This window comes from Cryptotermes secundus, unplaced genomic scaffold, assembly GCF_002891405.2.
Source record: "Cryptotermes secundus unplaced genomic scaffold, Csec_1.0 scaffold465, whole genome shotgun sequence".
NCBI lineage: Eukaryota > Metazoa > Arthropoda > Insecta > Blattodea > Kalotermitidae > Cryptotermes > Cryptotermes secundus.
In genome coordinates this window covers 2,416,177-2,428,581 of record NW_019738964.1, presented here as the reverse complement: position 1 = coordinate 2,428,581, position 12,405 = coordinate 2,416,177, and the positions used below count along the sequence as shown (strand labels likewise).

At 42.9% G+C, this 12,405-nt stretch overlaps 2 protein-coding genes across 2 annotated transcripts in view; both read left to right on the top strand.

Moving 5' to 3' along the window:
- LOC117282864 overlaps positions 1-10,109 on the top strand; it is a 30,867-nt gene extending 20,758 nt beyond the window's left edge. Inside the window, exon 2 of the mRNA XM_033754268.1 lies at positions 9,927-10,109. Within this exon, the coding sequence (XP_033610159.1) occupies positions 9,927-10,067 (141 nt within the window). The 3' untranslated portion in view covers positions 10,068-10,109. The remainder of the gene's footprint in view (positions 1-9,926) is intronic.
- The window catches only part of LOC111871462, a gene marked incomplete at its 5' end in the record, with an annotated part of 601,181 nt that overhangs the window by 346,000 nt on the left and 242,776 nt on the right, over positions 1-12,405 (top strand).

Here is a 12,405-nt window from a genome sequence, read left to right as displayed (position 1 = left end):
ACCCCCCCCCCCCCGTATCTTGATCCTGTTCTCCCTGCGATAAAGACTCTCTTAGCATGAAGCGGATCACTCACTTCCGGCAGGTACGTAGCTTTCAGTTAAAGGGCGATACCTATGGAGAGATTGGAGTTACGCTCTAAAGTCAGCGATTGTAAGTATGACAGTAGTGCGCGAAAGTTTGACTTTATGTCAGATTTAATGTAAGCTGTATAGCCACCGCTTACTGCCTCTGTGGTCTAGTGGTCGGAGTTCCTGGCTACAGATCCAGAGGTCCCGGGTTCGATTCAGTTAGGAGGGAAGTATTCTACAATATTCTAATAGAGTTTGGAATACCCATGAAACTAGTTAGGTTGATTAAAATGTGTTTTAACGAAACGTATAGTAAAGTCCGTGTAGGTAAAAATTTGTCTAATAAATTTCCTGCCTAAAATGGTCTAAAACAAGGAGATGCTTTATCGCCACTCCTTCTCAGATTTGCCATAGAGTATGCAATTAGGAAGGTCCAGGGAAACCAGGTGCGACTGAAACTAAACGTGACACATCAGCTGTTGGTCTATGCCGATGACGTGAATCTACTGAGTGACAATGTAGATACAATAAAGAAAAGCAGACAAACTTTAATTGATGCAAGTAAAGAGGTTGATCTAGAACTAAACAAAGAGAAAGCTATGTTGCTGTCTCGTCACCAAAATGCAGGGCAAAATCATGACATAAAGATAGGAAACAGATGTTTTGAAAATGTGGCACAGTTCAGATATTTGGGAGCAACGATAACAGATCGAAACCTGATTCAGGAGAAATTAAGAGGCGATTGAAGTCGGGTAATGCTTGCTACCATTCAGTCCAGAACCTTTTGTCTTCTCGTCTGTTGTCCAAAAACATAAAAATTAGAATATACAACACTATAATTTTGCCTGTGGTTCTGTATGGGTGTGAAACTTGGTCTCTGACATTAAGGGAGGAACATATACTGAGGGTGTTTGAGAACAGGGTGTTGAGGAGAATATTTGGACCAAAGAGAGATGAAGTGACAGTAGGTTGGAGAAAACTGCATAATGAGGAGCTTCATAACTTGTACTCTTCTCCAAGTATAATTAGAAGGATCAAGTCAAGGAGGATGAGGTGGGCAGGTCGTGTAGCACGAATGGGGGAGACAAGGAATGCGTATAGGATATTGGTGGGAAAGCCAGAAGGAAAGAGACCACAGGGAAGACCAAGGCGTAGGTGGGTGGACAATATTGGAATGGATCTTAGAGAGATAGGATGGAATGGTATGGATTGGATAGATCTGGCTGAGGATAAGGACCAATGGAGGGCTCTTGTGAACACAGTAATGAACTTTCGGGTTCCATAAAATGCTGGGAAATTCTTGAGTAGCTGCAGAATTGGCGGCTCCTCCAGCTGGGCTGGAGCTGGGCTCACTCCACGAGTGAGTGAGTGAGTGAGTAAGTAAGTAAGTAAGTAAATAAATATCTGTACCGTAAGAGTGCCAGGTGGAGTTCCTTGATTAAACTCCGTGGTTTTAGTCCGCAAGCGATCTATACCGACCGAGCGACCGTCGCTTATCGGCGAAGTTAGGGCCAGCTTTAGCGGACAGAGGGTGTCACGTGGTCAGCGCAACGAGTCCCCACGGCCGTTAGTTTCGGTTTTGTATCCCGGAGCCGCTATTTCCTTGAAATATTGCCTCAGTTATTCTCACGAGGCTGAGTGGACCACGTTCCAGACCCACCACTTCTCAGAAAATCTGGTAGCGCCAGAAATCGAACCCGGACCACTAGACCACAGAGGTGGTCGGAGTTCCTTGTTACGACTCATAGGTAGTCCTAGCAGCTCTCTGCAAGCGAGTATATCTGTTTCCACTTTAAAAATATTTGTGTCAGTAATGACCTTACTTTGTGCTGATCACTCGTCAAAGGGTCTTACCGGGTGTCAAAAACCGGGTTAAGACTTTAAACATTAAGTTCATTTAAATAATAGTACAAATTCATTTTCTACCTCACTCAAATCTCACGTGGTTCTATTACAAAAACGAGTTAATGCTGTACAGGAATGTAATCGCTGTTTGCTGTGAGGACAGACGAAACACGTTAGTAAGCCTACACTGTGTTGGCAAAATGCAGAATGTTTTAATGTTAGAATAAGTGACCTATATTATAACAGGATGTCTGAAATCCGGTGGAACATCACAAATATCGCAGAGACCTGCATTTCTAGCCTCAGTCCACGCCAACTATGCGCATTCACAACAGCCGAAGTTATATTGAAAACAGCTTCGTACGCAAGACGTGTCTGTATTCGAGCCCGCTCCAAGTTAGCCTGCTGCAGTATGGCGCCAGAAGCTGGCTTCGAGAGGAAGATGAAACAAGGAGAGTTATAATTATTTGAACTAAGAGATGGCAGTGCTTAATAAACACATTTCCTACCAGTCGTTTCACGTGACTGTATTGTAACAAATGTGCTTCGGAGGATTAAGACGGTTTTGTGAATTGACCCGGGCAGAGCATGACGGTGGATGCAGGCCCACCATTAAGTACGAACCATATTGATGACTGTCAGTGCCATCTGTCACCATATTTGTTCAGCTAGGTCTGTAGTGTAGGAATGCGGCTTGGATTTATGTCCTCTTGTGAGGGTCTGTGTACTTCTGACCGTCAGCTGTCGTTTGTTGGCAGAGACGGATACTTCGCCTAGGACACTGATCTAAGGTTCACCCAGCCTCCTGTCTAAAGGGAACAAGAGGTAAATGGGTTGGATTGCGTAGCTGGTCACTCGCCTCAGTCTAGTACCGAGGTTTAGAATGCGTGGAGCACTACTTTCACTCCTCCGTACTTCTCTTGTAGTAATTAAGCATTTTAAATCCAGTATTGTTATAATAGAATATTTTCTTATTTTAGCAACTGGCCCAGTTCTCATATATTTTCGGATGATGTCTATGAATATTGAACTGTGAAGGATTTCGAGGGAAGCGGTAGTGGCCTACTTGAAGACACTCCTAAAGTTTGCGTGAAGAGAGAGTGGGGAATTTCAGTCAGTTAAGGTCTGATATTTCATTTCGGTGGATATATATAGAGTATTGTGGTATTTTGGGTTATGAGAACTTGTAGCTATAGCAGGATTTCGGAGGAATATACTGAACCTTCCTGAGCCAGCAGCTTGCTCCGTCATAACCCCCAAAACTAGCTGGTCTCCAGTCCCCAGAATCGGGCACGGGACTCGTGGTACACAGCAAGACCTGTCAACATTAGTTTCATATGAATCTGAATCCCGTGTTACGCGAAGCAGCCGCTACAGTTTGTCTGGAACTGACTGTAGCAACAGTCATGAACAGTCTGCCGTTCAGTCGCTGTACCACAGACCGGGCTAACCCTGAATTGCAATCAGTCGTACCTTCGAACCCTCGTGAGGTGTTTATAGTTTGTATCGCTCGCTGAGGAATTCTGATATGGAACAGTAAAGTAAGCCACTACCGCCTCCTTGTTGATTTTGTAATGATCCGATCACCGGTCACCATAACAGGGTTATAGGGCTTTGAACTGTAGGCGTGATCACCTTCTGGTCGCAGCGTTTCACAGTGCAGCAGAGGGCAGTAGTCACTTCGCAAGATGTGGTCAGATTCTACGCTTGTTTATCCGTTTAGAATCGGAAAGTTCATCTAAATTTTTAAAAATTCAGTTCCTGCCCCCACAGAAAACACAGTGTCTCCACTGCAGAGGCAACTCGATAAATTCTGCTTGAAGAATTGATGCTCTTTGTAATAACGCCCTTGATACATTGGCTGTAGCTATCGCACTGATGTAACGGGTTTTTATAGATAAGAATTTTTATTCTAGAAATACCCGGTTCGAATGTAGGCCATACCCACGTCCTATCCTGACGTAGATCTTTGTGGTTCGTTTAGTCTCTTCAACTGTACGGTAGGACAGTACCGTGAAAGAGTCACGACAGCATCTTTCCCAGTCTTCATATTTTCGAAGTTTTACAGCCCATGCAGTTTCAACTGTTTGCTGCCCATATGGGACACAGCATCCCACCGTTCCGCGTTTAAGAGCGAACTGCGAACGTAATAAGCGTTTATTATAGTCCATTTTTTTCGTTACGTCGAATGTGGTCGTCTGCGTATATCAGAATTTTTAAACTCTCAGTCGCCTATCTCTTGGCCTCGGAATGGGGAATTTCATCTATCACATGCTTTCAGAATGAAATTTCGTCCATTTCTTGGTCTCGGCAAAACTTCATGTGACCCTTTGTTTTAGAAAGAAGGTTCATGTACCCCTTGGTTCTACAAAGAAGCTTTATGTACCCCTTTGTTTTAGAGTCAAACCTCGTCTTCCTGGTCTTTGAGTGAAACTTTACGTGAGTCTACAAGTTTTCAGTGGCGGTTTGATTTTTATTTCGATACGTTGTGCTTTTTAACCTAATTGTAATTATTTCATACACAGAAGACTTCGTACAGAAACTTCTCCAGAGTATTTGATGCACTTTCAGCGTGTGTTTCGCATTGTATTAAGTATATGTCACGTATCCTTGTATGAAGCGGATCTTGATGAGAATACGAGGTGTATCGGAAAGTTCCCTGACTAGGTAAAAAAAAAGAAATGCTGGCTTAACTTACTCAATTTTGGCTGCCATCTGCTTCAAAATGGTCTCCTTGGGAACGTATACAGCGATCCTGTCATTTTCTCCACGCTTCAAAAGCACCGTGGAAGTCACTTCCCTTAATGCTGTCGAGTGCCGCTTGCGGTTCCGCTTGGGTGTCAGACTCTGTTTCAAAACGTCGTCCCTTCAGTTTCACTTTCAATTTGGAAATTAAGCAAATCACATGGGGCCAAGTCCTGCGAGTAGGGAGGATGGGAAGCGATAACCATGTTGCTGTTAGTCAAACTCTGTGGTCTTCAGGGACGTGTGGGCGGGCACGTAGAAGGAACAGTGCGGTGCAGGTTCAAATTTTCTGTTAAGGTCTCCTGGTAAACTCCGTGACTGCTCCCAGCGATGTCTGCGGGGTCATGGATTGTTTGGCGACAGTCCCCGTGGATGAGTTCGATTTTTTTTTAACATTTTCTGTCATTTTGCTTGTGCTTGGTCGCCCCTAACGTTCGTCATCTTCAGGCGATGCTCGACCGGCATTGAAACGTGAATGCCGTTCAAAAACCGCTGTCCGGCAAAAAGAATGTTCACCAAAAGCCTCACAAAGCATTTTAATGTTTTCGGTAACGAATTTGCCTAGTTTCACGCAAACACGAAGTCGACAAACCACTCGTGTAAAAACAGCGCGCGTTCACAACATGGTGTCACATGGCAGAGTGATTCAGTAGGCTTGCTTAAGTGTGACCTTGACCTCACCTCTCATCTTTTTTCACCGAGGAAGTTTCAAAAACAGTAGTCCGGGAACTTTCCGATACCACCTCGTATTTATGTCTTTTAGGTAAGGTCTTAAAGTTGGTGACGGTGGCGTATTAAATCAGTGATTGAGTTTTGGGACATTGTTCATCGTCCTGTTTTATTTATTTAAAAACGGGACTTGTATAATGTCCGAAAACCCAATAATTTTTTATGCTTTTTAGCATCTGGAGCTTCATACCGAAGAACTAAGACTAGGGGTGTATGGAAACAAAATGCAGAGGATAATATTAGTATTTGTTCTCAGGAGGAGAAAATAAGAGAAAATGTTGAAATTGCGCAATCGTCAGGGTGTTTGATTGGGTAGGGGGGTTGGAGTTATTCCGCTTTGAGAAACAAGAATTGTTACGTTGCTTTGGTTAGAAAACGCGAAGGAAAAGATCAAACTGCAACTGTGGTCTTACATGGGAGGATAGAGTAGTAATATGCGTTTACAGAAATGGGTTGTGATCCGGTGATCAGCATCACCGCCGGACGAAACGAGTTGATCCACCGGCTGGGTTACATACCGCCCCGAGCGAGGCCGCGGCCTGGACACGGGTACCGTTGCTCCACGGAGCATTGGGTCACGGGGCGAGTCTGCAAACTCGACAGAGCATTGCGTTTGGGACAGCCCAAGGACGGCGGTCCGGTCCAGTACATGCTTCTCCTGATTGTTATTGCGGAGAATTAAACATATTCAGTATCTGAACGTAATGGTAACTATATGTACCACCAACATTAAAAAGTTCTTCATCATGCCTATGCAGTGTATTCATGAGTTTGGTGTGATTCTCACAATGGACAGATTTTTTCCGAACGCAGTTGACTGGTCACTGTAAGGTCTTCCTGTGAGGTTGGAACTGAATTATTATATGCTGTACGTTATTATTTAGACGAAGTTTAGACATTGAAGCTTTACATTATATAGACTAAATTAATACTTGAAGTTACTGGTGACAGTCGTAGTGAAGATGGTTGGTATGAGGTTTAATTCGTCCGGTGAACAGACAAAGATGAATTCTATTACGAGTCATGAAAATGGCGAAGTTACAGTTTTCGTGTTCCGAATAAGTTGAGAGCTATCGCCTGCGGGTGTGCGCACATCCTGGTCTGGACAAGGCTGTAACTAGCATAGGCCTGTAAACGGCTGGCTGCTTATGGAATGTGCTGTAATAATGAAAACTTGAAAATGAAAGATGTACAAATATCTTCTGGAATGCGACTCCGTGTAGTCTGGAGTTTGCTAGCATTTCACAGGAAATCACTTCCACGATCTTCAAAGACTCCCCTTCCCTCTTCTACGTTGAAGATTGAGACAGCAGGCACCTTCGAAAAGTTGGAAATATCTCCTGATTACACGGCGTCGCATACCGGAAGACAATAATCACCATTCTCGCCTCTGAAGGAACTTCATATCACACACAGATGTATGAATGTTTCGTTGGATTATTTTTCGCAAATGTGTGTTTAATTTTACATACGTCATTCATTTTGATTTTCACTTGAACACAAAGTATTGTTGTAAAGATGTATTTAGATTCGTCTATGACGTCAGTAGCAAGCAAGAAATTATTTTTCCTTGCCTTTCGATAAACGTGCAAGAAATTTCAAATCAAATTATAGGCCTAGGTCTGAATGAAAGCAGCGTTTTATATGCTAATTTTGTGATCGCTGAGCCGATTTCAAGATGAATGGCAAAAATTTCAGCTATAGTGGTCAGAAGCGAACCAAAATTAAACCACGTTTAACTGAAACTGTTCAGTAGTTTTGGAGGCTAAACATAAGGGGGGATAAAGAAGACTTTCCCACTGTGCTTTCATTCATACACTTTGCGTATTACAGAGCACAAACTACGGGGTAGTGTAATTGGTTGAGGCATTATGCTACAAGCCGGAAGGTCGCGGGATCGAATCCCAATGAGGTCATTTCATTTTCTTCAGTTTACCTAATCCTTCCAGCCACACTGTGGCCCTGGGGTCGACTCAGCCTCTAACAGAAATGACTACCAGTATAATTTTGAAATATTCTTGGGGGTAAAGGGCAGCCGGCGCATAAGGCTGACAACCTCACCGCCATCTGTTAGCCGATTGTCTAGATAATGTGGGAACCTCAACATCTCACAACCGTATGGGCCTACAATGCCTGTTACAGGGATACCTTTACTTTCTTTTACTTTTACATGTGTAGTCATCAGAATCAATTTAATAAATTAGTTATCTGTTATGTACCAGCAGTGTTACTATTATGTAACACGACAAAATGTATTTATAGATGTTTTTATTCTTTCAGGTAAGTGCCACGTCATCCTTCGTTGATGATATTGTCGCCGCTGTACAGAGTGAGTAGACTCGTCTGCTATTGCATGCTTTGCAAAGAGGCAGTTTGGTTGTGAGAAAAGGCTATGTGCACGGGTGCAGTAGGTCGGCTACGGCCACCACAGCGCTACAGACGCAATCGGTTACCCTGCTGGATCTTGTTGGAATTCTGTACACGCCAGTATATTGAAGGCTGCTGCTTCCTAACCTGTCTACAACTTACAGCAATTTTAGTCAATTTTGGCCGGCATCTTCTTCAAAATAGTCTCCTTTGGAATGCATACAGCGACCCCATCGTTTTTCCTACGCTCCAAAAGCACGGTGGAAGCCATTTTCCTTAATGCTGTTGAGTATCGCCTGTGATTCCCTTTGGATGTCAATTTCAAAATGTCGTACCTTCAGTTTTATTTTCAATTTGGCAAACATCGAAATCACAGGGGGCTAAGTCCGGCGAGTATGGAGGATGGGGAACGATAACCATCTTGTTATTGGTCATAAACTCTTTGGTTTTCAGGGACGTGTGGGCGGTCAAGTTGTAGTGATGAAGGAGCAGTGTTCAAATTTTCTGTTAAGATCTACTGGCAAACTTCATAACTGCTCCCAACGGTGTCTGCGAGCTCATGGATTGTTCGGCGACGGTTTTCGTTGTTGAGTTTTCGAATTTTTTTAAACACTTTCTGTCGTTTTGCTTGTGCTTGGTCCCTGAACGTTCGTCATCTTCATCTGACACTCTACCAGCCTTGAAACTTGAATGCCACTCAAAAATCGCTGTCTGGCTTAAAGAATGTTCTCCAAAAGCCTCATGAAGCATTTCAAGGGTTTCGGTAGCGGATTTACCGAGCTTCACGCAAAACTTGATTTTGCCATCCATCGCAGACAAAACGAAACACGAAGTCGAGAAAGCACTCGTGTAGAAACAGTGCGTGTTCACAACGCGTTGTCACGTGTCAGAGTGATTCAATAGGCTTGCGTAAGTCTGACCTTGGCATCACCTCATTTTTTTTCTATGCAGTCCGTGCCGAATTGTTATAAGCAGGACAAGTAAGATGTGAGAGAGTGTAGGGTTCGCGCATTTAATGCCGGACTGCTGGCTAGAAGTCAGTTTGCATCCGGAAGGTCCTGCGACCGGCCAGCTCGACCAAGATTTTCCGTCGTTTTCCTCGGACCCAGAGCAAATGCTGAGTTGGTACCCAAATTCCACGTTGCACTGGATGCCTCACATGCAGCCCTCCCATTGTTAACATCAGAATTTCGTCCTAATGTAGCCCTCCCAGCGTTAGCAAAAACAATTTTAAAAAATCCGATCATATGCTCTATCTTTACCAGAAGGACAAGCGGGCACTGCCTGGGAACCTTCAAAATCGGAGATATAGTTTCTTCCCCCCCACTTCTTCTTCCTCGCAGTTTTTTTTTGTGAGACAGTCGCCGGGCCGTGCAGACGTGAACACTGACGCTGAGGAAGGTACGGCGTTGGAAGCCCTTACCACGCGACAACCGATGAAGTTAGCCGAGTGAGAAGCCTCAGTGCGTACTATAGTGAATTGTAAAGTATGTGAATTAGCTGTAGCTCTACTGTTGCTTCTAGTTACGGTGTGTAAGTGTTCAGGAAGTGCAGTTATCAATCCAAACCTGTCTCTAGTTAATCACGTGAATATCAATTCACTTCGTATCTCAGGAAACGCGCACTACCTCTTTATTACAAAATCCAACCTGTTAGTACTGATTAAAGTAATAATCGTCTTTTATGCTGAGAATCATTTGGAACATACACTCTCTTGGCTGAATAAAGAGGTTTTAGTTTCCTTATTTTAAAAAATAAACGGAGGCTTATGAGATCACCATGTTTAATGTTAAGCTAGGTGGTACGTATAGTTACCGATCCTCTTATAGCTTTATAGTTTCTGGAAATAGAACAGTTAATGATCAGCCATTGAGTAACTTTGAGGCACTATTCTGGCCGTTGCGTAAGAAGTACGCAGACCATCAGTGATGATAGCCATTGTCTTGAAACGTGTAACAGATTTAGGTAGGATCATGTACAAAGCGAGCGATAAAACCCGAAGGTGAGACGACTGCTCCTGCTTATATCTTCCGTGTTCGTGACAATTTAGTATTCAATATGATGAAACTTGGAATGTCTTGCACTTGCCAGTGTTCTCTTATGGCTTCGCAATTTAATTTGAATGTGAAGCCATTTTGCCACTGTTAATGCATACCGCTTGTGTGTTGCAGTATTCAGAATGCAGCATCTTGCCGGTGGCTACAGAAACACCTTGTTACTCCTATATTACATCGCTGCAATGGCAGTTCAGCTGCTCCAGTGAGGTTCTCAGCCGTTTACTTCATGTGTATAACTCTGCTGTTGGTTCTTAGAATAAACGAGGATAATTTCCTTTAACGCTTTCTGCCAAATTAACTTCATTCTTGAGCCTAATAAATATATGTTTAATTTGCAGGAGCAGCCTTGACGATGAAACTGATTGTTGTGCTCGTAGATTGTTGGTGTGCTACTTTGTCGCTTTTACGTAATTGCCGCACTGTATTGATTTTTCTAGTTGTTCTGAAACTTTGTTAAAACTGGTTTTAGTGAAATGAACCCCGCAGCACCCAGGTTACATCCCACAGTAAAATTACATAAATCCAACACACCCATTACATGAATAGTAAACTGGACAAAACTGAGTGGAGAGGAAGTGAGACAAATCACAAAACTCTTTAAAAAACGTTAAACATAGAATTCCGCACAGATTGTATAACAGAGAACACAGTGATACCAATAAAACAAATAAACAGACACAAAGAAAGTTGCATCTACCAAATTAAATGTATAGATTGCCAATTGAAATACATGAACAAGGAGGATGCGCTTTCATTACCGTGTATAATGAGCAGTTGTTAGCCATACGGAACAGTGACGCTAATTCGTGGTAGTCTAATCGCAAACTCAATACAGGCCACACATACTGAACCATATCAGACACTGTAGATATAAAAAACGTGTGGAAAATGTGGATCATTTAAATATACTAGAAAAATACAATGTTTATCTAATCGGTAAAGTCAGCCTACATATGTATGACACAAAGATACCCATAAACCAATATTTGAAACGCTACACCGCTTTCACACCAGATAGCAGCACATAACTGAAACACAACATTAGCATCAAATGCAGCAATCTTGGTAACCATCCAGGGAAATCACAAGTACTGCCGCAGAAAATAACAGTCATTAAATGTTAAATGTAACACATCTCGTATGTTTTCAGAATACCACATTATGCATAATATACAGCTCACATAGAACCCCGCCGCTCTACCTCACAACAAGACTCTGCCCAGAATTCAAAGAAATCATCTAGTGTCAGTTGAAGAAAGGAAAAAGTTTTAGCTAATTTTAACGAAGTTCAACAATATTTTGAACTAGTTTTAACCAAGTTTTAGAACAGTGAACTATAAAAAGTAATACAGTGCAGAAATTATGTAAAATTATCTACCTGATGATGACCTTGTGGAGGTAACATTTATAAAAGTGGCAACGTAGGACACCAACAGTCTACGCGCAGAACAAGAAGTTGCGCCATCAAGACTGCCCCAGCGAATTGAAGCATTAACCAGTACAACAGGATGTGTTTTCTCTGAAGTAACAACGAAATTTATATATATATATATATATATATCATTCAGATAACATGTGTACCTTACGAGATTCTACTAGGTCGATCTGTGGGCATTGCGATTTAAGTTTGCTCCGCCCTTACGGCACTGTCAGATGAAAATTAGCCGATAGTGGTCTGATCCCACATCGCTACTTCGACACACCTTAATTAATTAATTTATTTGTTTTTACTAGGGTATAATCTCATAATCCTTTTAAGACTGAAGTCAGTGTAAGATAAGGGTTCTCAGAATTTTTTGGGACCACGGGTGTTACTGCGTGAATATTCTTTGGCTGACCATCCGAATATTAAACGAAATACAAGGTGTCCGGATGAAATTTATCCAAAACAAAAATATATATATATATTTCGGAAACTAATTGCCATTCACGTATTCGGTTTATATCATCGGAAAGGAAAACTCTGAACGCTTTTTTCATGCCCGGCTTACGCGCATGGGCCAGCTGGTGACCTTCGGCGAGCTCAACGTTGTCGACACCGGTCGACACCACAGGAATAGGTCCAGTCCCAGTCGGTCCCAGTTGCGGCTAACAGAGTTACAATCCTTTAATCCTTTATGGCTGTCCAGCGTCGTTTCAGAACGCAATATGGACATCAATATCCTACACGGAAAAGCACTCGGTTCTGGGACAACAAACTGAGGACTACAGGTAGCCTGTTGCATGTGAAATCTCCTGGAAAGACACGGACCTCTGAAGAAAATGTCAGTCGCATTAGGGAGGCATTCCAGCGAAGTCCGCGCATCCAATTCGTACTGCTAGCTTGCAGTTACGTACAAATTTTACGTTCAACAGTGCACGATGTGCTACACAAAAGGCTTCGCCTAAGGGCGTACAAAATTTAAGTGATTCATGCACTAAAGCCGAGTGAACAATTAGCACGCACACACTTCGCTGTGGACATGCAAGAAGGAACTGATGCGTCTCGGACGAGGCGACGTTCCATGTCAGTGGAGTTCTAAACAGGTACAACTGCAGGATTTGGGGTAGTCGAAGTCCACATGTCACATATCAGTCGGAGAGAGGCAGCCCC